Below are 26,392 nucleotides of genomic sequence, written 5' to 3'. Positions count from 1 at the left end.
TCTATCTCTTGTATTCTTTTTATGTTGCTTGCATCTATGACTCCTAATCTCTTCCCTAAGTTTCTATCTCCAGGGTTGTCTCCCTTTGTGCTTTCTTTATTGTTTCTATTTCCATTTTTAAATCCTGGATGGTTTTGTTCAATTCTTTCACCTGTTTGGTTGTGTTTTCCTGTAATTCTTTAAGGGATTTTTGTGTTTACTCTTTAAAGGCGTCTACTTGTTTACATGTGTTGTCCTATATTACTTTAAGGGAATTATTTATATTCTTCTTAAAGTCCTCCATCATCATCATAAACTGTGATTTTTATATCTAAATCTTGCTTTTCTGATGTGTTGTATATTCAGTGTTTGCTTTAGTGGGAGAGCTGGGCTTTGATGATGCCAAGTAGTCTTGGTTTCTGTTGCTTAGGTTCCTGGGCTTGCCTCTCACCATCAGGTTGTCTCTCGTGTTAGCTTGTCTTGCTGTCTCTGACAGTGGCTTGACCCTCCTGTAGGCCTGTGTGTCAGCATTCCTGTAGACCTGTTTTCTTTCAGCCAGATCTGGGAAGAGAGAGCTCTACTCTCAGGTGTGTAGGTGCTCCTGATGCAGGCAGAAACCTGAAGCGTCCTGCCCCTGACTGCTCCTAGGTCCCTGTGCCCAGGGGGCACAGATGGCACTAGGCAATTTCCTCTTGGGTCAGGAATGTGGGCAGAGAGTAGTCTCCTCTGATTTCTCAGCAGTGTCTGTACTTCTGAGGGTCCAGCTCTCTCCCCCATGGGATTTGGGTGCATGGAACTGTGTGACCAGTTCAGTTCTAGGCACTGACTGGACCCAGCAGGTTCCTGCCCCTGACTGCTACCACATTCTTTAATTGGGTTATTTGTTTTTTTTAACATTTAGTTTTTCAAATTCTTTATATATTTTGGATATTAGGCCTCTATTGGCTGTGTAGTTGGTAAGAATTTTTTCTCATTCCTTAGGCTGCCACTTTGCCCAAATGATAGTATTCTTTGCCTTGCGATGATTTTTCAGTTTCCTGAAGTTCTGTATCTTAATTGTTGATCTTAGTGCCTGTACTAATGTTATTCTGTTCAGAAAGTCTTTTCCTGTGCCAAAGATTTTAAGGCTATTCCCCTCTTTCTCTTCTAGTAGGTTTAATGTATCTGGTCATTTGTTAAGGTCTTTATGGTATTGAGTTTTGTGCAGTGTGATAGGTATGGATCTGTTTGGATACAGCCACCCATTGGGACCAGCACAAGTTTTCCAGTGTGCATTTCTGGATAGTTTATATCCAGAATATGACCAATTCAGTGTCATTGGTCAACATGTCTATTTTTATGCCAATACTATGCCATTTTCATTACTTTGGGTTTGTAGTACAACTTGACATTGGGAATGGTGATTTCTCCTGCGTATCTTTTGTCATCCAGGATTGTTTTGGGTATCTTGAGTTTTCTGTGTTTCCATATGAAGGTGAAAATTGTTCTTTCAAGATCAGTAAAGACTTGTATTGCAATTTTAATGAGGCTTGCATTGAACCTGTAGACAGCTTTTGGTAGGATATCCACTCTTACTATGTTAATTCTACTGATAATTGAACATGATAGATTTGGTCATATCTTCTTCAGTTTCTTTCTTCATTGTCTTAAAGTTTTTATCCTACAAGTCTTTCACTTGTTTGGTTCCCTCAAGGTATTTTATATCATTTGAGGCTATTGTGAAAGTTGCTTTTCTGATTGTTTTTCAGTCCATTTGTCATACCTATATTGGAAGGCTACTGATTTCTTTATCCCCCTACTTTGCAGAAAGTGTTTATAAGATATAGGGTTTCCCAGTGGAACTTTTAGGATCATTGTGTATACTATCATATCATCTGCCAATAATCATACTTTGACTTCTTCCTTTCCAGTTTGTGTCCCTTTGATCTCCTCCAGTTCTCTTATTGCTCTAGCGAAGACTTCCAAGTACTATGTTGAATAGGTATAGAGAGAGTGGACAAAAGCTTGCTCCTAGTTTTAGTGGAAATGCTTTGATTTCCTGCATTCATATGAATGTTGACTGTGGTCTTCTTGTAAACGTCCTTTTTTTTGAGATTTGTCCCTTTTATCCCTAATCTCTCAAGGACTTTTATCATACATGGATGTTGGATTTTGTCAAAGGCCTTTTCTGATGAGATAATCATGTGTTTTGTTTTGTTCTTTTACTTTGTTTATATGGTAGATTACATTTGTTTATTTTCATATATTAAACCATTCTTCTATCTCTGGAATAAAGCCTGATTGATCATAGTGGATGTCTTTTTGATATGTTCTTGGATTTGGTTTGTAAGTATTTTATTGAGTATTTATGCATCACTGTTTATATGGGAAATTGGTCTGTAAATGTATTTTTTTGTTGTTGTTGTTGTTGAGTCTTTATGTGGTTTGTGTATCAAGGTGACTGTAGCCTCATGAAATGGAGGTTTCTTCTGTCTCTATCTTGTGAAATAATTTGAGGAGTATTTGACATTAACTCTTCTTTACAAGTCTGGTAGAATTCTATGCTAAAACCACCTGGCCCTGAACTTTTTTGTTTGGGAGACTTTTAATGACTGCTTCTATTTCACTAGGGGTTGTAAGACTATTTCAATTATTTATCTGATCTTGATTAGTGATTTGGTAATTTTTTATTTCTTTTAGATTTTCCAATGTTGTGGAGGTTTTTGAAGTGTGTCCTTATAATTCTCTGAATTTCCTGGGTGTCTGTTATTCTATCCACCTTTTCATTTCCAATTTTCTTAATTTAGATATTCTCTCTGCTTTTAAATTAATTTGGATAAAGGTATTTTGATTTTACCGATTTTTCTCAAAGAATCCAACACTTTAGTTCATTGATTCTTTTGTATTGATTATATTTTATAGATTTCATGCTGGGTTTGATCTTTTTTTTCTGTCTAATTATTTTTTCTGTCTACTACTTTTGGGTGTAATTTTTTCTTTTTATTCTAGAATGTTCAGATATTCCGTTAATTTTCTAGTACAAAATCTCTACAGTTTTGTTTTGTTAATGTAGGCACTTAGTGCTATGAACGGGCCTCTTAGCACCCCCTTCATTGCGTCTCATAAGTTTGGATATGTTGTGCATTCATTTTCATCGAATTCTAGAAAGTCTTTAATTTCTTTATTTCTGTCTTGACTCATTTTTCATTAAGTAGAGAGAATAAGTTTGGTTTCCATGGCTTTGTAAGTTTTCTTCTTTCTTTATTTCTTTCTTTTTTGTTTTTGTTTTTCTGTTGTTGCTAATACACCTGTAATCCATGGTGGTCTGATAGGATGCAGAGAATTATTTCTATTTTGTTTAGACTTGCTTGGTGTTTGACTATGTGGCCACTTTTGAAGAAAGTTCATGAGATCAGAGGAGGTATACTCTTGTGGTTGGGTGAAATGTTCTATAAATATCTGTTAGATCTCTTTGGTTTAGCTCCAGCATTTCTCTGTTTAATTTTTGTCTAGATAAGTTGTGTATTAGTGAGAGTGGGGTATTAAAGTCTCCCACTATCAGTGGGACAGTCAATATGTGATTTAAACTGTGTTTCTTTTATGAACTTGGATGTCCTTGTGTTTGGTGACTAGATGTTCAGAATTGCAACATCCTCTGGATAGATTTTTTTTTCCATTGATGAGTATGTAGGGTCCTTCCCTATATCATCTAATTTTTGTCAATTATTGTCAGTTATTAAAATGGCTGCACCAGCTTGGGTTTTAGGTTCATTTGCTTGTAGTTTTTTCCATCCTTTTGCCCCGAAGTGATGACTGTCCTTGATGTTGAGCTGTGTTTCTTGGATGCAGTAGAATGATGGATCCTGTTTTTATATCCAGTCTATTAGTTTCTGTCTTTTTACTGGGGAATTGAGACCATTGACACTGAGAGTTAACAAGAGAGAATAAGCAGTGTTCCTGTTGTTTTATTATGTTTGCTCCTGAGCATGCTTGTGTATGTGTGTTTTCCTCTTTTGATTAGTTGGTCTGGGATTATTTATTCCCTGTATTTTCTTGGGTGTAGTTAACAGTTGGAACAACAGTTTATGAATTAAGCTGAGATGTTGTGAGAAAATTCCAAGTAAACAAGTCTTGTAATCTCTGTTCCTTCATAACATGGGTCGTTCTTAGAATGTGTTTTCATGCCCTTTCCAAATGTAGCAGATAGTAATGTGTTCTCCTTCAGATTATGTACAACTGGCTTTTGGTTATTTGTTTATGTGCCCCTATGGAAAAACATGCCTGTGCCACATGTGGCTTGTCCTTATGATTGTAAACTTTACTCAGGTGACTTTTCTTAACCTCAGAGTATATATTGTCTGATGCTCTGAATAAAGTTGTCCATTGCATGAGACTTTAGTCTGCCCCACTTTTAGGCCCTGCTCTCTCATGTTCACAGCACCAACTAGAGCAGTAGTTAACCTCTTTAGGTTGCAGTTTTTCTTCTAGTGCCTTCTGTGGGGATAGATTTGTAGAAATCGATTTATTGTTTAAATTTAGTTTTATTTAGTGAAATGCTGCCTGTGCCCTGGACTACCTGCTACCCGATCCTACTTGCCCTTGGGTTGGAGATGAGGTGGTGCTGAATCAAAGGCACAGACTCCTGAAGCAGGTGAGAACACTATAGCAAAGTCTTATGAACACTGACACAGGTCATTTAATAATCCACTGGGATTATACCCTCTGCCTGCGTGCGTCCCATTGGTTCCAAGCAAGCATCTCTTTCAAGCAGCAGTTCCTGATTGGCTGGCATTGTCTGTGTCAGCAGTCCTTGGTGTCTTAGTCTTCAATTAGGTCCTCCTGCAGGAGTTGCCTTTGTGGCTGCAAGGCCCCTGGCATTTATGCAGAGGCCACTGCATTTCTCCTATAGTGGAATGTCTTGTTCTCTCCACTACTGATATTATACGTTTTGCTGACTATAGTAGTCTGAGCTGGTCTCTTCGAGTATGAAATACAGCTATCCAGGCCCTTCTAGGTTTTAAGAGTCTCCACTGAGAAGTCAGGCGTTATTCATATAATAAAGGCCTGCCTTTATATGTTATTTGGCCTTTTTCCATCATAGCTTTTAATAGTCTTTATTTATTCTGTATGTTTAATATTTGTGGCTGAGAGGATTTTCTTTTCTGGTCCAGTCTATTTGGTGTTCTGTATAATCCTTGTATCTTGGCATCTTCTTCTTTAGGTTAGTTAAATTTTCTTCTATGATTATGTTAAGAATGTTTTCCACACCTTTTATCTGGGATGCTGCTCCTTTCTCTATCCATATTAGAATTGGTCTTTTCATAGTGTCCTAAATTTCCTGGATGTATTGTGCCAGGACTTTTTTTTTTTAATTTAACAATTGACTGAGGTATCCACTTTTTCTATTGTTTCTTCAATGCCAGAGATTCTTTCTTCCATCTCTTGTCTTCTGAGGTTGTCTCTGAGGTTCCTTTTCACATTCCTAAATTTTTCATTTCAAGATTCCTCACAAATTGGGTTTTATTTTTGATTGTATTTCCACTCTCAGATCTTGAATGTTTTAGTCATTTCCTTCCATTTTTGTGTTTCCATATTTTTCTTTAAGGGATTTATTCATTTCCTCTTTAGGGACCTCTGTCCTATTCATAGAGGCTATTTTACGGTTTTTTTTCTTGTATTTCAGCTATGCTCCAATACCCAGAATCTCCTGTGGCAAGATTGCTAGGTTCTGGTGGCAACATAAATTGTCCTAGCTGTTATTGACCATGTTTTAAGCCATCTGGGTTTTGAAAGGTTGTAAAACTAGGTGGTGAAAATCTGGTCTTGTCCTTTCCAAGTGGATGTTTTGTTCCTCTGTTTCTGTTAGCCTTTCTGGTTTTTAGGACAATGTAATAGCTGTGTGTTCCCTGTTAGGAAGTTGTTCTGGGATCCTGATAGCTATGGCCACAGGAGGTTCCAGGTAAGCTGTGCTTCTAGGTATTCAGAGATCACACTTAGGCATGGGAATGAGCTAGGAGAAGGATCTGAGGAGGTCTATAGGAAGGAGGAAAGCAGGGTGTTCCACCACTGTCTGCTTAGTTCCATGGGAGTGAGGGCAGAGAGCAGTGTTCTTCTTCTATTGCCCACCCCCAATGTTCTTCTTTGCTTTGTTATCAGAAGAATGGCTTGGGTTTATTGTATGGTGGCTCTGGATTCAAAGAAAGAAAAAGGAGAATATTCTGTTGTCTTAAAGTTCAAGTCTAAAACTGCCATAGCTGGTCTTTATTGGTTTTATTGGTTGGAGCAATAGCAAAACCAACTCCAAATTCAAGAAGGTGGAAAGACCACCTTGCAGGGGAGACGTGGTATGAGCTTGCAAAGAAGGAATGAATTGATACCACCCAACTTTAGACTGAGTGCCCGCACGGAGTTTAAACAGTGGGTAATTGTGTGTCTTCTTACAACCTTAGACCCCAGACTACCCCATTTGAATAGCTAAATTACATGACTATACAACTCCCACCAAAGGAATAGATAGCATCTTCCCTCCCAAATTCCAGGGATGTTGAAAGATTCATCCACGTTTTTCAACTTTAGCACCATACTTTTGGTATCTTAGAACGTTAAAACTAGAAAAGAAATATGTAATTCTATAGTAATTTTTAGCTTTTCAAAAACACTTCAATTTTTGCTTCTTCTGCAAAAGAAAGCAGTAGTAATTTGTCTTACTAAAGTCAGAGGAAAATGAAGACTCATCTCTGTTCATGTATTTACTGACTACGTAGAGACTAGAACTTGTCAAGTTCTGAATTCTTAGTTCCTACTTTGATCTGTTGCTGCATTTCAAGTTTTGAGTTTTCTGACAACTTGGAGAAATGTTCATGATCCTTAGAAAGGGCCCTAGCATAATAATAGGATCAGTCATCCACATAAACTTGTATTAGAAGAATGTCCCATTCCTAGAGATTTTAAAACTCAGGGTCTGGAGAGATGGTCATGTGGTTTAATCTTGTAGTACAAGCATGAAGAACAGAATTTGAGTTCACAGAATCCACATAAATGTCAGCTGGGCGTGGCAGCCCACCTATAATTCCAGCACTTGGAAGGTGGAGGTGGGGTCCTTGGCACAAGTTGACTAGATATACTCGCCCATATCAGAGAGCTTTGCTTCAACTGAAAGACTTTTGCTTCAATGAATGAGGTAAAAAGTGGTCAAAGAAGACTCCTAAAGTCAACCTTGAGCTTAGACACACATTCATGTGCATACCATACACACATATATGTGCAAATCAAAAACTCATTAAAGTTTTGTTGATATTATGCATAGATTCCATATTTTAAAAAACAGTATGTAAAATGTAAACATGTAGTATTTACCTTATATTGCATGGGCCATGGTATCACAAAAATTAGAGATCACTGCTAGCAAGAGTGATCTATATATGAATGGACTCAGAATTCTAGAGGCCTACAGTTTGAAATTAAGGATGTTAGCAGAGCACTGTGAAAGTGGTAAGGGTTGAATCATTTCTTTTTATCTTTCTGCTAGTTGGCTGGCAGTGTATTGTTTTGTTTTCCTTTGTTTTATGGATCCTCCTACTGTGTCCTCTCCTCACCTCCAGTCTTGCATGTATTTATCTTGACATTGTTTTGCTATACGGCCTGTGCTTTCCTGGAACTCACTAACACAGTGTAGCCTCTACCTCTGGTAGATCCAATCCCTCCGTCTGGCAAACACTTCCAATAGATGTTGGTACACCATGCCTGGCTTAGACCAGTTTTTAAAATCCTGAACGCCATCAAGGAGAATGCTATATTCAGGAGACAAATTTTATTTAGAAAAGAAATGTTAGAAGTCAAGTCTTTATTTTATGTTGTTGTTTTCTGACATTTTGAGATAGTCTTCTGTGTACTCCTGATTGTCCTGGAACTTGCCATGTGGACCATATTGGCCTCTGTCTCACTGATGTCTGCCTGCCGTCCTCTGATTCCTGAGTGCTGGATTAGTGATGCGTCGGCACTCCTGGACGGGTCTTAGTTTCTATAGAAAGTTAAAGTGGTGCTGCTCCTCATTCTTTATAACCGTAAGGACCAAATCCTTGGATAGTGGCCAAGAAGTCCAGTGTGAAATCACTGAAAGCTTAGAATCCCTGTACTTTGTTCAACTACATCAATGTTGAGGGTTGTAGTGGTTCTGGTGATGGTCTTCCTTCGGGTTATGCTGTTTCCTCCAAAGTTATGGTACTGGGCTTTGAGGGCTCAGTCCTTTTCTTTGCTTACAGGTAAACATTCATCAGAGAGATTGGATAGCCATAGAGCAGTCATCAACACTAAACCAACATAAAGCACAAAATGTGACTGAGCCAATTACAGCTTGAACTCTGTTTTACTTCTAGAATCTTCCCCAGGTGTGACAGAGGTGAGCATAATAGAAAAGCTGCCTGCTGAGCGTCATATGATTTCTTCATGGGAACAGGTGAGTGTTTCTATGTAGAATTTTCATCTCCCAAAAAAGAAAAGTCAACATAAATGTGCCTGGGAAGGAATGATGAGAACAAGACACTTATTCTTATGTCAGATCACAGCTGCCTGTTATTCCATTCCACTTTTCCTAGCAAAGCGTCTCCTCTGCTCCCTGGTAGCCTATGGAAGCAGTGGGTGTTAACACACTGTGATACTGTACACGTGTGCGTGTACGTGCACACACAAGAAATTATAAGTCCAACCATGGAAGAAAAAGATGCCTAGTACTATGCATCGTGCTAGACAGAAAATGGGTAAGTGGTGCAGGAAGCTACTAACCAGATCTATGGCTGATTCTAACTAGTTTCCCTCTGGTGGTTATTCAGACTTAATGCTTTTCATTAACAGAACTTTTCATGGTTCAGATATAATGAAGGACTCTGCCTCTTAATTTTCACAGCATCCCGGTGCAGGAGAGTGGCATTATTTTTACGCATCTTGGTGACGTTGCATGGTTGCAGAGTCCCTGACAGTTCTTGATTGGCTAGACTCTCCTGTGCAGTGTGCTGATAATTGAACTACAGTTCAGAGTTTGGCAAAAGATTGCTTTCTTTTCAGGAGTAGAGTATGGCCATAGATTCTAAGTTGCCTTGCAGATCTACCCTCACACGCTCCTGCTGTGAATTTATGGTAAGTGTTTTACCACAGAGCAAGTGACAGCCTCCTCCACCTCCTAAGCACTTCCTCTCGTCAGTGAGCCATTTCCTCCCTCTTCAGTTATTCTCTGGTCAGTGCCATTTCCTCCCTCTTCAGTTACTCTCTGGTCAGTGCCATTTCCTCCCCCTTCAGTTACTCTCTGGTCAGTGTCACTTCCTCCCCCTTCAGTTACTCTCTGGTCAGTGTCACTTCCTCCCTCTTCAGTTACTCTCTGGTCAGTGTCACTTCCTCCCCCTTCAGTTACTCTCTGGTCAGTGTCACTTCCTCCCTCTTCAGTTACTCTCTGGTCAGTGTCACTTCCTCTCCCTTCAGTTACTCTCTGGTCAGTGTCACTCCCCCTTCAGTTACTCTCTGGTCAGTGTCACTTCCTCCCCCTTCAGTTACTCTCTGGTCAGTGCCATTTCCTCCCTCTTCAGTACACTGGCAGCCTCTTCTAGGGGCTTGCTAAGTGCTTTGAAATCTAAATAAAACAAAGCAAAACGTTCAGTTTGCTTCTCTTTCTACCTTCCTGTTTACTCATTTGCTCCTTTGCAGGCAAAGCAAGGAAACCTGTCAGGGTTCAGGAAGTATTTTCTGTTAAAGGAACAAATGATAGTTTAGTCTCTGTGGCATTCCAGTCTGTCACAGCAACTCAGTTCTGGTATGAGAGCATTGAAAGCGGACATCAGCAGTACTGAAATGCAAGTGCATACTGAGGAAATATTGTTTTAGACAAAAATGAAGGGACAGCAGAGCATGGTGGTGCATGACTTTAAGCCCAACACTGAGAAGGTAGAAGCAGGCAGCCCTCTGAATTCATGGCCAGTCTGGTCTACATACAGCATGAGCTCCAGGATACCCAGGGCTAGACAGAAAAGCCCTGTGATATGACAAAAAAAAAGTGACATGACAGGTCACATGTGCTGTAGTTTTCCAAGCCCTGCTCTAAGTGACTTCCACCTTTCATCTCCTGGTTACTCTTCATCCAGCTACAAACAGCCTCTCTTCCTCTTCACACCACTCGGTCACATCATTTCCTTGTCTGTTTTCAGTATCAGAGTGGTGCTGTCTTTGTAAATGAATTTGGAAGGTTGCCTCTTTTCACTACATTGGAATAGTTTGAGAGAAATGCTATTAGTTTTTCCTTATGTATTTGGTAAGGTCCGCAATAAAGACATTCATTCCTGAGTCGTCTTTGTTAAAAGACGCATTACTCCTCTAGCCTTACTCATTATTGGTCTACTCAGGTTTTCTCCACCTCCTAGAACCATAAAACCTCTCTGGTTCTAATTTTTTTTTGGTAGGTTATAAATTTCTTCCACAAATTCTTTTTTATTGGATTTTCTAGTTTCTTGGTTGTATTATTAGGGCATGTATTTGAAGTCGTGTGTGTGTGTGTGTGTGTGTGTGTGTGTGTGTCTGTGTGTGTGTCTGTGTGTGTGTCTGTGTGTGTGTCTGTGTGTGCGTGTGTGTGTGTGTCTGTGTACTGGTATAACTGTCTCTCTTAGTACTACTTTTATACCTTTTAAGATTGGTTATTAATATATTTAAATTTTTACTTTATCTTTGTTTTAAGAAATGTTTGCATTTCTTTTATACTTCCTTATTGATTCAGTGTTCACTGAAGAGAATGCTGTTTAACTGATATATTTCTATATTCTTAAGTTCCTCGTACTGATCTCCACTTTTATTCCATTGTAGTCAGAATTTTTTTCAAATATCATAAATGTGTTTGATAGCTTATCCTACTTTCCATATAGAATGTTTCATGTGCTAATAAGAAGAGTGGTTTTCTGCAGCTTTAGGTTGAAACAGACTGTCAATGTGGGGAAGAGTCTCGAACACATGGGCACTGGGGAACAAATTTCCTGAACAAAACACCAATGGCTTATGCTCTAAGATCAAGAATCGACAAATGGGACCTCATAAAACCACAAAGCTTCTGTAAGGCAAAGGACACTGTGGTTAGGACAAAATGGCAACCAACGGATTGGGAAAAGATCTTTACCAATCCTACAACAGATAGAGGGCTAATATTGAAAATATACAAAGAACTCAAAAAGTTAGACTCCAGAGAAACAAATAACACCATTAAAAATGGGGTACAGAGCTAAACAAAACATTCTCAGCTAAGGAATATCAAGGGCCAAAAAGCACCTAAAGAAATGTTCAACATCCTTAGTCATCAGGGAAATGCAAATCAAAACAACCCTGAGATTCCACCTCACACCAGTCAGAATGGCTAAGATCAAAACCTCAGATGACAGGAAATGCTGGCAAAGATGTGGAGAAAGAGGAACACCCCTCCATTGTTGGTGGGATTGCAGACTGGTACAACCATTCTGGAAATCAATCTGGAGGTTCCTCAGAAAGTTGGACATTGAACTACCTGAGGACCCAGCTATACCTCTCTTGGGCATATACCCAAAAGATGATTCAACATACAATAAAGACACGTGCTCCACTATGTTCATAGCAGCCTTATTTATAATAGCCAGAAGCTGGAAAGAACCCAGATGTCCTTCAACAGAGGAATGGATACAGAAAATGTGGTACATATACACAATGGAATATTACTCAGCTATCAAAAACAATGACTTCATGAAATTCACAGGCAAATGGAATGAACTAGAAAATATTATCCTGAGTGAGGTAACTCAATCACAGAAAAACACACTTGGTATGCACTCATCAATAAAGTGGATATTAGCCCAAAAGCTCAAATTACCCAAGATGCAATCCACAGACCACAGGAAGCTCAAGAAGGAGGATAACCAAAATGCAGATGCTCCGGCTCCTTCTTGAAAGTGGAAAAAAATATCCATAGGAGGAGATATGGAGCAAAGTTTAGAGCAGCGACTGAAGGAATGGCCATTCAGAGCCTGCCCCACATGTGGCCCATATATATACAGCCACCAAAACTAGATAAGATTGATGAAGCTAAAAAGTGCAGGCTGACAGGAACCAGATATAGATCTCTCCTGAGAGACACATCCAGAGCATGTCTAATACGTAGGTGAATGCCAGCAGCAAACCACTGAACTGAGAACGGGATTCCTGTTGAAGGATTCAGAGAAAGGACTGGAAGAGCTTGAAGGGGCTCGAGACCCCATATGAACAACAATGCCAACCAACCAGAGCTTCCAGGGACTAAGCCACTACCTAAAGACTATACATGGACTGACCCAGGGCTCCAACTGCAAATGTAGCAGAGAATATCCTTGTTGGGGCACCAGTGGAAGGGGAAGCCCTTGGTTCTGCCAAGGGTGTACCCCCAGTGCAGGGGAATGTCGGAAAGAGTAAAAGAGATGGAGGGGGGGGAATTCCTGTATGGGAGAGGGGGTGGGGATGCAGACTTATGGACAGGAAACCGGGAAAGGGAATAACATTTGAAGTGTAAATATGGATATCTAATAAAAAAATTTATTTTAAAGAGAGAGAGAGAGATGGGGAGAGGGAGGATGGGATAAGGGTTTGATGAGGGGCATAACATTTGAAATCCAAAAATATAAAATAACCAATAAAAAATAAAAGTAACATGAGAAAAAAATTTAAAAGAAGACATTGTTGCTGTTTTGTTTTTTCCCTGCTATTTTTCCAGAGCCTATGACTTTTTATCTTCTGTTGTCCATTCTATGGCTTGGTTATCTACTCTTTTTTTTTTTTTTTACTTTTTTTTTTTTTTATTAACTTGAGTATTTCTTATATACATTTCAAGTGTTATTCCCTTTCCCGGTTTCTGGGCAAACATCCCCCTCCCCCCTCCCCTTCCTTATGGGTGTCCCCCTCCCAACCCTCCCCCCATTGCCGCCCTCCCCCCATAGTCTAGTTCACTGGGGGTTCAGTCTTAGCAGGACCCAGGGCTTCCCCTTCCACTGGTGCTCTTACTAGGATATTCATTGCTACCTATGGGGTCAGGGTCCAGGGTCAGTCCATGTATAGTATTTAGGTAGTGGCTTAGTCCCTGGAAGCTCTGGTTGCTTGACATTGTTGTACTTTTGGGGTCTCGAGCCCCTTCAAGCTCTTCCAGTTCTTTCTCTGATTCCTTCAACGGGGGACCTATTCTCAGTTCAGTGGTTTGCTGCTGGCATTCGCCTCTGTATTTGCTGTATTCTGGCTGTGTCTCTCAGGAGCAATCTACATCCGGCTCCTGTCGGTCTGCACTTCTTTGCTTCATCCATCTTGTCCAATTGGGTGGCTGTATATGTATGGGCCACATGTGGGGCAGGCTCTGAATGGGTGTTCCTTCAGTCTCTGTTTTAATCTTTGCCTCTCCCTTCCCAGCCAAGGGTATTCTTTTTCCTCATTTAAAGAAGGAGTGAAGCATTCACATTTTGATCATCCGTCTTGAATTTCGTTTGTTCTAGGGATCTAGGGTAATTCAAGCATTTGGGCTAATAGCCACTTATCAATGAGTGCATACCATGTATGTCTTTCTGTGATTGGGTTAGCTCACTCAGGATGATATTTTCCAGTTCCAACCATTTGCCTACGAATTTCATAAACTCATTGTTTTTGATAGCTGAGTAATATTCCATTGTGTAGATGTACCACATTTTCTGTATCCATTCCTCTGTTGAAGGGCATCTGGGTTCTTTCCATTTTCTGGCTATTATAAATAAGGCTGCGATGAACATAGTGGAGCACGTGTCTCTTTTATATGTTGAGGCATCTTTTGGGTATATGCCCAAGAGAGGTATAGCTGGATCCTCAGGCAGTTCAATGTCCAATTTTCTGAGGAACCTCCAGACTGATTTCCAGAATGGTTTTACCAGTCTGCAATCCCACCAACAATGGAGGAGTGTTCCTCTTTCTCCACATCCTCGCCAGCATCTGCTGTCACCTGAGTTTTTGATCTTAGCCAATCGCACTGGTGTGAGGTGAAATCTCAGGGTTGTTTTGATTTGCATTTCCCTTATGACTAAAGATGTTGAACATTTCTTTAGGTGTTTCTCAGCCATTCGGCATTCCTCAGCTGTGAATTCTTTGTTTAGCTCTGAACCCCATTTTTTAATAGGGTTATTTGTTTCCCTGCGGTCTAACTTCTTGAGTTCTTTGTATATTTTGGATATAAGGCCTCTATCTGTTGTAGGATTGGTAAAGATCTTTTCCCAATCTGTTGGTTGCCGTTTTGTCCTAACCACAGTGTCCTTTGCCTTACAGAAGCTTTGCAGTTTTATGAGATCCCATTTGTCGATTCTTGATCTTAGAGCATAAGCCATTGGTGTTTTGTTCAGGAAATTTTTTCCAGTGCCCATGTGTTCCAGATGCTTCCCTAGTTTTTCTTCTATTAGTTTGAGTGTGTCTGGTTTGATGTGGAGGTCCTTGATCCACTTGGACTTAAGCTTTGTACAGGGTGATAAGCATGGATCGATCTGCATTCTTCTACATGTTGCCCTCCAGTTGAACCAGCACCATTTGCCTAAAATGCTATCTTTTTTCCATTGGATGGTTTTGGCTCCTTTGTCAAAAATCAAGTGACCATATGTGTGTGGGTTCATTTCTGGGTCTTCAATTCTATTCCATTGGTCTATCTGTCTGTCTCTGTACCAATACCATGCAGTTTTTATCACTATTGCTCTGTAATACTGCTTGAGTTCAGGGATAGTGATTCCCCCTGAAGTCCTTTTATTGTTGAGGATAGCTTTAGCTATCCTGGGTTTTTTGTTATTCCAGATGAATTTGCAAATTGTTCTGTCTAACTCTTTGAAGAATTGGATTGGTATTTTGATGGGGATTGCATTGAATCTGTAGATTGCTTTTGGTAAAATGGCCATTTTTACTAAATTAATCCTGCCAATCCATGAGCATGGGAGATCTTTCCATCTTCTGAGGTCTTCTTCAATTTCTTTCCTCAGTGTCTTGAAGTTCTTATTGTACAGATCTTTTACTTGCTTGGTTAAAGTCACACCGAGGTACTTTATATTATTTGGGTCTATTATGAAGGGTGTCATTTCCCTAATTTCTTTCTCGGCTTGTTTCTCTTTTGTATAGAGGAAGGCAACTGATTTATTTGAGTTAATTTTATACCCAGCCACTTTGCTGAAGTTGCTTATCAGCTTTAGTAGTTCTCTGGTGGAACTTTTGGGATCACTTAAATATACTATCATATCATCTGCAAATAGTGATATTTTGACCTCTTCTTTTCCGATCTGTATCCCCTTGATCTCCTTTTGTTGTCTGATTGCTCTGGCTAGAACTTCAAGAACTATATTGAATAAGTAGGGAGAGAGTGGGCAGCCTTGTCTAGTCCCTGATTTTAGTGGGATTGCTTCAAGTTTCTCTCCATTTAGTTTAATGTTAGCAACTGGTTTGCTGTATATGGCTTTTACTATGTTTAGGTATGGGCCTTGAATTCCTATTCTTTCCAGGACTTTTATCATGAAGGGGTGTTGAATTTTGTCAAATGCTTTCTCAGCATCTAATGAAATGATCATGTGGTTCTGTTCTTTCAGTTTGTTTATATAATGGATCACGTTGATGGTTTTCCGTATATTAAACCATCCCTGCATGCCTGGGATGAAGCCTACTTGATCATGGTGGATGATTGTTTTGATGTGCTCTTGAATTCGGTTTGCCAGAATTTTATTGAGTATTTTTGCATCGATATTCATAAGGGAAATTGGTCTGAAGTTCTCTTTCTTTGTTGTGTCTTTGTGTGGTTTAGGTATAAGAGTAATTGTGGCTTCGTAGAAGGAATTCAGTAGTGCTCCATCTGTTTCAATTTTGTGGAATAGTTTGGATAATATTGGTATGAGGTCTTCTATGAAGGTTTGATAGAATTCTGCACTAAACCCATCTGGACCTGGGCTCTTTTTGGTTGGGAGACCTTTAATGACTGCTTCTATTTCCTTAGGAGTTATGGGGTTGTTTAACTGTTTTATCTGTTCCTGATTTAACTTCGATACCTGGAATCTGTCTAGGAAATTGTCCATTTCCTGAAGATTTTCAAGTTTTGTTGAATATAGGTTTTTATAGTAAGATCTGATGATTTTTTGAATTTCCTCTGAATCTGTAGTTATGTCTCCCTTTTCATTTCTGATTTTGTTAATTTGGACGCACTCTCTGTGTCCTCTCGTTAGTCTGGCTAAGGGTTTATCTATCTTGTTGATTTTCTCAAAGAACCAACTTTTGGTTCTGTTGATTCTTTCTATGGTCCTTTTTGTTTCTACTTGGTTGATTTCAGCTCTGAGTTTGATTATTTCCTGCCTTCTACTCCTCCTGGGTGTATTTGCTTCTTTTTGTTCTAGAGCTTTTAGGTGTGCTGTCAAGCTGCTGACATATGCTCTTTCCTGTTTCTTTCTGCAGGCACTCAGCGCTATGAGTTTTCCTCTTAGCACAGCTTTCATTGTGTCCCATAAGTTTGGGTATGTTGTACCTTCATTTTCATTAAATTCTAAAAAGTTTTTAATTTCTTTCTTTATTTCTTCCTTGACCAGGTTATCATTGAGTAGAGCATTGTTCAATTTCCACGTATATGTGGGCATTCTTCCCTTATTGTTATTGAAGACCAGTTTTAGGCCGTGGTGGTCCGATAGCACGCATGGGATTATTTCTATCTTTCTGTACCTGTTGAGGCCCGTTTTTTGACCAATTATATGGTCAATTTTGGAGAAAGTACCATGAGGAGCTGAGAAGAAGGTATATCCTTTTGCTTTAGGATAGAATGTTCTATAAATATCCGTTAAGTCCATTTGGCTCATGACTGCTCTTAGTCTGTCGACATCACTGTTTAATTTCTGTTTCCATGATCTGTCCATTGATGAGAGTGGTGTGTTGAAATCTCCCACTATTATTGTGTGAGGTGCAATGTGTGCTTTGAGCTTTAGTAAGGTTTCTTTTACGTATGTAGGTGCCCTTGTATTTGGGGCATAGATATTTAGGATTGAGAGTTCATCTTGGTGGATTTTTCCTTTGATGAATATGAAGTGTCCTTCCTTATCTTTTTTGATGACTTTTAGTTGGAAATTGATTTTATTTGATATTAGAATGGCTACTCCAGCTTGCTTCTTCTGACCATTTGCTTGGAAAGTTGTTTTCCAGCCTTTCACTCTGAGGTAGTGTCTGTCTTTGTCTCTGAGGTGTGTTTCCTGTAGGCAGCAGAATGCAGGGTCCTCGTTGTGTATCCAGTTTGTTAATCTATGTCTTTTTATTGGGGAGTTGAGGCCATTGATATTGAGAGATATTAAGGAATAGTGATTATTGCTTCCCGTTATATTCATATTTGGATGTGAGGTTATGTTTGTGTGCTTTCATTCTCTTTGTTTTGTTGCCAAGACGATTAGTTTCTTGCTTCTTCTAGGGTATAGCTTGCCTCCTTATGTTGGGCTTTACCATTTATTATCCTTTGTAGTGCTGGATTTGTGGAAAGATATTGTGTAAATTTGGTTTTGTCATGGAATATCTTGGTTTCTCCATCAATGTTAATTGAGAGTTTTGCTGGATACAGTAATCTGGGCTGGCATTTGTGTTCTCTTAGGGTCTGTATAACATCAGTCCAGTGTCTTCTGGCCTTCATAGTTTCTGGCGAGAAGTCTGGTGTGATTCTGATAGGTCTCCCTTTATATGTTACTTGACCTTTTTCCCTTACTGCTTTTAATATTCTTTCTTTATTTTGTGCGTTTGGTGTTTTGACTATTATGTGACGGGAGGTGTTTCTTTTCTGGTCCAATCTATTTGGAGTTCTGTAGGCTTCTTGTATGTCTATGGGTATCTCTTTTTTTAGGTTAGGGAAGTTTTCTTCTATGATTTTGTTGAAGATATTTACTGGTCCTTTGAGCTGGGAGTCTTCACTCTCTTCTATACCTATTATCCTTAGGTTTGATCTTCTCATTGAGTCCTGGATTTCCTGTATGTTTTGGACCAGTAGCCTTTTCCGCTTTACATTATCTTTGACAGTTGAGTCAATGATTTCTATGGAATCTTCTGCTCCTGAGATTCTCTCTTCCATCTCTTGTATTCTGTTGGTGAAGCTTGTATCTACAGCTCCTTGTCTCTTCTTTTGGTTTTCTATATCCAGGGTTGTTTCCATGTGTTCTTTCTTGATTGCTTCTATTTCCATTTTTAATTCCTTCAACTGTTTGATTGTGTTTTCCTGGAATTCTTTCAGGGATTTTTGTGTCTCCTCTCTATGGGCCTCTACTTGTTTATTTATGTTTTCCTGGAATTCTTTCAGGGATTTTTGTGTCTCCTCTCTATGGGCTTCTACTTGTTTATTTATGTTTTCCTGGAATTCTTTCAGGGATTTTTGCGATTCTTTCAGGCATTTTTGCGATTCCTCTCTGTAGGCTTCTACTTGTTCTCTAAGGGAGTTCTTCACGTCTTTCTTGAAGTCCTCCAGCATCATGATCAAAAATGATTTTGGAACTAGATCTTGCTTTTCTGGTGTGTTTGGATATTCCATGTTTGTTTTGATGGGAGAATTGGGCTCCGATGGTGCCATGTAGTCTTGGTTTCTGTTGCTTGGGTTCCTGCGCTTGCCTCTCGCCATCAGATTATCTCTAGTGTTACTTTGTTCTGCTATTTCGGACAGTGGCTAGACTGTCCTATAAGCCTGTGTGTCAGGAGTGCTGTAGACCTGTTTTCCTCTCTTTCAGTCAGTTATGGGGACAGAGTGTTCTGCTTTTGGGCGTGTAGTTTTTCCTCTCTACAGGTCTTCAGCTGTTCCTGTGGGCCTGTGTCTTGAGTTCACCAGGCAGCTTTCTTGCAGCAGAAAAGTTGGTCTTACCTGTGGTCCCGAGGCTCAAGTTCGCTCGTGGGGTGCTACCCACGTGGCTCTCTGCAGCGGCAGCAACCAGGAAGACCTGTGCCGCCGTTTCCGGGAGCTTCAGTGCACCAGGGTTCCAGATGGTCTTTGGCTTTTTCCTCTGGCGTCCGAGATGTGTGTGCAGAGAGCAGTCTCTTCTGGTTTCCCAGGCTTGTCTGCCTCTCTGAAGGTTCAGCTCTCCCTCCCACGGGATTTGGGTGCAGAGAACTGTTTATCCGGTCTGTTTCCTTCTGGTTCTGGTGGTGTCTCAGGCACAGGGGTCCTGTCGCTCCTGGGCCCTCCTCCACGGGAGCCCAGAGGCCTTATACAGTTTCCTCTTGGGCCAGGGATGTGGGCAGGGGTGAGCAGTGTTGGTGGTCTCTTCCGCTCTGCAGCCTCAGGAGTGCCCACCTGACCAGGCGGTTGGGTCTCTCTCTCACAGGGTCTGGGGGCAGAGAGCTGCTGCGGGCCGGGATCTATTTACTCTTAATGATAGTTGATTCTTATTCATTCTCTTTCTTGTGTTTCTGCTCTGGTGGGGTTTTTGTGGTGGTGGTGGTATTTGATTGGTTTAGAGGAGTTGGTTTTGGTTTTGTTTTGTTTTTTTCTTTTCTGTAACTTCAATGTGTTTTCATGAAAGTGGTTATCACCTCTCCTAGTTTTCATTCTTTGGCTCTGGCATTGACTCCTGACTAAAACATCTCTCTTAGGAGAGAAATGGTTTATTTTAGCTCACATTTCACATAGCCTCTCATTGCACGGAAGCCAAATCTGAAACTTGAAGCATGTAATGGTATCCTCAGTCAGGGGCAGAGAGAAATGAAGGTATGCGTGCTGAGTTGTGCTAGGTTCCCTTTCTATACCTACACACTCCAAGGTCCCCTGCCCAGGACATGGTGATCCCCACAGTGGGCACATCACTTATCATACGCAATCAAGACAATCAATCCCCTGCAGATGTGCTCACAGAGAAGATAATCCACACAAGCCTCGCTGAGATCCTCTCCTCGGGTGTTCTGGACTGTGTGTTGTCAATAAAACTGTCACATCATCCTTTCAGTTCTAGTTAGAGCGTTTCTTGTCGTCTTGTGGTGATGAATCCCTCAGGTTCTACTTAGGTTTAATAATTCTGAATATTTAAAAGCTATCTTGGCTTTGTGCAGTACTTTTGGTTCCTTCCTTCCTTCCTTCTTTCCTTCCTTCCTTCCTTCCTTCCTTCCTTCCTTCCTTAATTCCTTCCTTCCCAGAACCCTGAGCACATATCATTCTTTTCTTATTTGTATGGCTTCTGAAGAAATCTGAAGTTAGGCTCCTTCTGGTTTTATTTTAGTTTGAGATTGGAGAAAATTGAGGTTTGTCTTACAGTTTTGGAGGTCTAAGTCAATTGTGGCAGGGAAGGTATAGCAAACAGAACAGATTATATCATGGTGGCCAGGAAACATAAAAAGAAGACTGCCTGTGCTAGTGGTCTTTCTCCTTTCTCACTTACCTCATCTTATGGGACACTGCCCATGACATTTAGAGTTAGTCTCCTGTCTAGAAACACTGACATGCATACTCTGATGTATGCCTAACTAATCTGGGTTCATCTGTAGTACAGTAAAAATGATCATGTTTCTGTTCTTAAAATTCTTTCCTTATGGTGTTGATAGTTTTTCATAGCATGTTATTTCACTTTTGTCTTGTTGGAATCTCTTAGGGCAGAGGTTCTCAAACCGGGCCATGACCCCTTTGATAAACCTCTGTCTCCAAAAATATTTACATTACAATTTCTAACAACAAAATTACAGATATGTAATAGCAATGAAAATCATTTTGTGGTTGGGCGTCACTGTAAGGTGAGAAACTGTATTAAAAGGCCGCAGCATTGGGAAGGTTGAGACCGACTGCATTAGGGCCTTTGAACTTCCTAGACCAGAATCTCAGTAGCTATGCAGGACTTTGAACTTCTAGACAAGATTTGGCATCTTTTCTAATTGCCAATTATTTTCAATAATTATTTCCTTGCATATTTTTCTATGACTCTCCCTTCTGAATACTCCTCATTTAATAATTTATACTCTTGATAGTGACTTATAAATTTTAAAGGTTTTTTTTTCCATTTCTTAATCTTTCTTAGGATTGTTTCAAAGATCTGTAGTCAAGCTTGGAAATCTTCCTCCTGCTTGATCTATTCCACTGGTGAGATTCTTAGTGTATTACTTAGCTCTTTAACTTCAGAATTCCTTGTTTTCTGCTTATAATTGTTATTTCTTTGTTAATTCATATCCTGTATCTTATAAATTTTCCTTTAAAAGCATGCAAGTGTCTGCTTAAGCAGTAAACTGCTTTTCTTTCCTTCAGGATCTATTCCTAAAACGTTGTTTTCTAGAAGGTACTATTGTTTTGCTTTGTTTCGTTTTATACTTTTTGTGTCACTTTGTCAGGTGGGTATTTTTGTTTTGTTTTTGTTTGTCACTTGTTCCCACTAATATTTTATAAAATGGCTTCAGTATTTACAGGATTCTCACACTATCTGCGATGCAGGTCTTCTAAGTACACAGTGTTCCCAGCTAGGTATGCAATGTCTGTCAATTTTTGTAGGACACATGGTGAGGTACTATCCCAGCATACCCAACAGTGGATACATGGTTAGTATTGGAAAGATTCTTGCAAGGTAGAACATCCAGTGGGCTCAGACCAACCACCTACCAGTGTTCAAGAGCTGTAGGATATCTTCTACAGGTTATCTGGGGCCAACTTCTCAAGACAGGCTTCCCTGCTGTTTTCCAGGAAGAGTGGATGAGCAAGGCCTCCCTTTACTTCTTAAGGCATCAGCAGGTCAAGCTTCCGAGATCAGGGTGCTCAGCTGTTTCTTGTCTGTTGAAAAACGACTGTGTCTTTTTCTCTAGGCTTCCTTGAGCCAAGCCACTCAGAGAATGCTGCTTAGCTGCTCCCTGCCACCAGTTTCACCAATGCCTGAGAGCTCAGTGAATGAGTGAGGCCACCTCTCTGCCTCCCAAGCAAGGTCATTGTAGGTTGAGCCACACAGAGTGGCAGCCAAGCTATTTGGGGGGGGCTAAGAGTCAACAATCAAGTCCCTAAAGCTGCTAGGGCAGCTGCCTAGTTACTTCACAGTACCCGTGGTAGGAAAGGTCCCATAATATTGCTATTCAGCAGGAGCCTGGATGGGAGGAGCAGTTTGTGCAGTAGTCTTTCTCTGGGTATTGTTGGGGTACAATTGCATATGGTAGGTAGTCAGGAGCTACCCAGACTAAGCTTAGAGACTACAATTGCCACCAGCTCTTTTAGGGGTGTGAGTAGGCTTTTCCACAAGCCCCTGCTTATTACCATGTCCCTATCAAATCAATCCATTTAGATTGATCTAGAGATGGATGGTAGATGTGTTCTTAGTTCCCTCAAAAGATGCCAGTGTGTTTCCCTTTGCTCTTCAGCATTTCACCCACCCTCAAACACCCAGTGAAATACTGTTGTTGATGTTCTGTCTGTCTGTCTGTCTGAGTCTCCAGATAGATGGTAGTTTGCTAGGCAGCACTGATGACTGTTCAACTGACACCTGTCACCTAGAGCCCAAAGCGGTAAGAAAAGCTGCTTCTGTATCTGTCACTTTTGACCAGCAAAGTAAAAGATTGCTCAAAAACCTCTTTGAACTTGTGTTTGCATCTTAATATGAAGCCCTGATTGTAGCAGTTTTAAAAAGCAAATATTTAATAGGACACAGTGCCCTTCCAGATAAATGACGGTTCTGTCAAGGAAAAAGATAGGTGGGTTTTCATTAGCCGTCTATGTATAACCCACCCTCCTCTGCCTTAGCTCATTTATCTGTTTCTAGTACCCAACCTGTACTAATGCCATAATAGACACGTTTAAATGATGGATGAATGTATGAATTAGACAAAAGTATATATGCCATCCTAAGGTGGGTACTGTTGCAGAATCTCAAGATAGAAGGTACCACATGTAAGAGCTCTGAAGCCAGTTTGCTGCCTTTGCAAAGAACTCCCTGCCAATTGTTCTGCTTCTGAGTCCTGCCAGGTTAGCCTAAGGGCACTGTTGACCTGAAGGTTATCTTAGCTGAGCTCTAGCAGAGCCTCTGTAAGGCATGCATTGACCCCAGATAAGGCAAATTTGTGATTTTTTTAACTGCATACTTTTTGAGGGAGGACAGATTATGCTACCTGTCTTCTGAATCTTAAGTCATCTTTGGCCCCAAATTCTCTTACCATACTCTTCAAAAGGTTCCAGTAAACTAACCTGCTTTTTCTTAGGAAGGACTTTGAAAATGCTTTTGAGAACTGTCCCTCTCCCCACCCACCCTTAGACAATGTCTTCTTAGTTGTAATACTTTCATGTACCTTCTTAGTGGGCTTCATAAGCAACCCTTTATTTGGCTGTGGTTGCAATAGAAACTCAAGTTGTCAACTTAGCAAGGTCAAGCACCTGTTTCAGGATTAATATCCACTTTTGCACCATTGTATTTGCTGTCCTGTCTCCTTCCCAGATAAAGTACTCCAACAGTAGAGGGAACTGTGGCATAAGGATTGTGTAGAAGTAGACAGGTGAGCATGAGACAGTGGGTACCTCTTAGGCATCACCTTAAAGTTTAGACAGTTCTGATAAAGAGTTCCTAGGAGTCCAGTTGATGGCTCCCAAAACTGATATATCTCAAAACGATAGAATAATAGAGCTTCTAATGGGTTCCATTTTAGAGTAGCTTAAAGAAACTTGTAGTTAGTCTCAGAAGAAAAAAAATATTGAAACAAGAGAACCGTGATAGAGAATCCATGTTGCACTGAAATGTTAGTGCTGTGTTGTTGGTCAGTTCCTATTCAGACACTGTTCTTCAGGGCTTTCTCTCTGCTCGACTTTCTTTCTTTAGATCCTTCCTTTGATTCTCATATGCCCCTCTTCCATTCACTCTCTGCCCATTATCTCTGTGTTTCCTTTCTGCCCTCCACCACCAAAAGTGGGAAGCAAAATGAAAAGGAGTGGGTATGCATTGTGAGAAGAAGCCCTCTGAAGTAGTAGGTTGTTCTCCCCACCCCCACTCCCCAAAAGCAAACTCCATGTTGGCTGAAAGAGCAATTCAAATAGCTGCAGTCGGGTCACTGGGTCACTGGCCAGGGCAGATGAGCCACCTAAAAATATCTCCCTGGAAACTCCACTGAGTAAAACTAGGGATGGGACTGAAGCCCTGTCAGGACCTCGGGTGCCTGGGACAGAAAGGTTTGTAGCAAAGCAACCCTCAAGGCCAGGCCAGGACCTATCAGCCATTATGTAAGAGGATAGTGTAGACTTAAGTTTTCCATTAATTCCACTTACTTTTACATTGCCCACTCGTGGTCTCTGTAAATTCCTATCTACTACAAGAGGAAGCATCTCTAATGTGGCTTGAATGAGGTGCACTGATCTATGGGTACAGTTGTATGTCATTAGGCGTTAGTGTATCACTGTGCGTCGTCTTGTGGTATCTTTTTCCCCTCTAACTTGCTCACTTCTATTCCTGACTCTTCCACAAAGCTTCACGGGCTCCACCTGATATTTGGCTGCGCGTCTTTGCATCTGCCTTTGTCTGCTGCTGGATGAAGCCTCTCAGGAGACAGTTAAGCTAGGTTCCTGTCTGCAAGCAGAGCAGAGCACCATTGATAGTGTCAGGACTTGGCTCTCTCACGTGGAGTGGGTACCAAGTTGGGGCGGCAATTGGTTGGTTGTCCTTCAGTCTCTGCTCTGTCTTTATCCCTGCACTATGTTATAGGCAAGACAAAATTTGGATTAAAGGTTTGGTGGGTAGATTGATTTCCCCCTTCTGGAAATCCTGCCTGGCTACAGAAGGTAGCCATTTCAGTCTCTTTATCCGTGTCTGGTAGGAACCTAAGTGCGGGTCATCCCCTTAAACTCCCCATATCCTCAGTTTTCTGAGAAAGCACCAAATTGATTTTCAAAGTGATTGTACAAGTTTGTACTCCCACCAGCAATAGAGGAGTCCCCTGGCTCCACATCCTGGCCAGCATGGGCTACCACTTGTGTTTTTGATCTTAGCCATTCTGACAGGTGTAAACTGGAATCTCAGAGTAGTTCTTATTTGCCTTTCGCTGATGACTAAGGAGGTTGACCGTGTCTTTTGAGTGTTTCTCGGCCATTTGAGGTCTCATTTATTAATTGTCGATAGTGCCTGAACCATTGGTATTCTGTTCAGGAAGCTGTCTCCTGTACCAGTGTGTTCAGGGCTATTTCTGTTCTGTTAGATTTAGTGTAACCTGTTTTACGTTGAGTCTTTGATTTACTTGGACATGAGCTTTGTGCAGGTTGATAAATGTGGGTCCACTTGTATTCTTCTCCATACAGACATCAGTTAGACCAGCACCATTTGCTGAAGATCCTTTCTTTTTCCCATTGTATGGTTTTGCTTTCTTTGCCAAAAAAAAATCAAGTGTCCATAGGTATATGGGTTTATTTTGGGGTCTTCAATTCGATTCCGTTGATCAACTGTCCCTATATGAATACTGTGCAGTTTTTATTACTATTGCTCTGTAGTACAGCTTGGGGTCAGGGATGGCGATGCTTCTAGAAGTTCTTTTGTTGTTCAGGATTGTTTTAGCAATCCTGGGTTTTTTGTTTTTCCATATGAAGTTAAGAATAGCTCTTTCAAAGTCTGTGAAGAATTGAGTTGGAATTTTGATGGGGATTGCAGTGAATCTGTAGATGGCTTTTGGTGGGATGGCCTTTTTTACTGTTTATCCTACCTGTTCATAAGCATGCAAGATCTTTCTCCATCTTCTGATATCTTCTTCAGTTTCTTTCTTCAGGGATTTGACGTTCTTGTCATATATATCTTTCACTTGCTTTGTTAGAGTTACACCAAGATATTTTGTATTATTTGTGGCTACCCTACAAACGGTAAATTGAGCTAGTTTGTATCCAGCCGCTTTCCTGACAGTGTTTATCAGCTGTAGGTAGAGTTTTGGGTGCCATTTATATATAATATTCTAGCATCAGCAAATAGCAACACTTTCAGTTCTTCCTTTCTAGTTTGTATCCCTTGATCTCCTTTAGTTGTCTTATTGCTCTGACTAGGATTTCAAATATCACATTGAATAGATAAGGGAGAGAGTGGGCAGCCTTGTCTTGTTCCTGATTTTAGTGGAATTGCTTTAAATTTCTCTTCATTTAATTTGATGTTTGCTATTGGCTTGCTGAATATTGCTTTATTATGTTTAGTTATATGCCTTGTATCCTTGCTATCTTTAAGACTTTCAACATGAAGTGGTTTGGATTTTGTTGAAGGCTTTTTCAGAATCTAATGAGATGATCATGTGTTTTTTTCCTTTCTGTCTGTTTATGTGGTGGGCTGTGTTGGTGGATTTTTATATATTGAACCATCCCTTCATTCCTGGGATGAACCCTACTTGATTATGATGGATGATGTTTTTGATGTGTTCCTGGATTCAGTTTGCTAGTATTTTATTGAATATTTTTTGCATCTATGTTCATAAGACAAATTGGTCTGAATTTCTCTTTCTTATTCTGAAATTCTCTTTCTTTCTTGACTCT

At 40.4% G+C, this 26,392-nt stretch overlaps 1 protein-coding gene across 2 annotated transcripts in view; it reads left to right on the top strand.

The window, feature by feature from the left end:
* Nucleotides 1–26,392, top strand: part of Tpgs2 (tubulin polyglutamylase complex subunit 2) — a 57,052-nt gene that overhangs the window by 12,288 nt on the left and 18,372 nt on the right. The window contains 1 exon segment of one of the 2 annotated variants that reach the window (NM_001014147.1): nucleotides 8,334–8,413. The exons of the other annotated variant lie outside the window; for it this stretch is intronic. Coding sequence (NP_001014169.2) covers nucleotides 8,334–8,413 — 80 coding nt within the window. 2 annotated transcript variants of the gene reach the window in all.

Source organism: Rattus norvegicus, chromosome 18 (genome assembly GCF_021556685.1).
Source record: "Rattus norvegicus strain SHRSP/BbbUtx chromosome 18, alternate assembly SHRSP_T2T, whole genome shotgun sequence".
Taxonomy (NCBI): domain Eukaryota; kingdom Metazoa; phylum Chordata; class Mammalia; order Rodentia; family Muridae; genus Rattus; species Rattus norvegicus.
The sequence above is the reverse complement of the archived record's forward strand: the minus strand, read 5'-3'. Positions and strand labels throughout refer to the sequence as shown.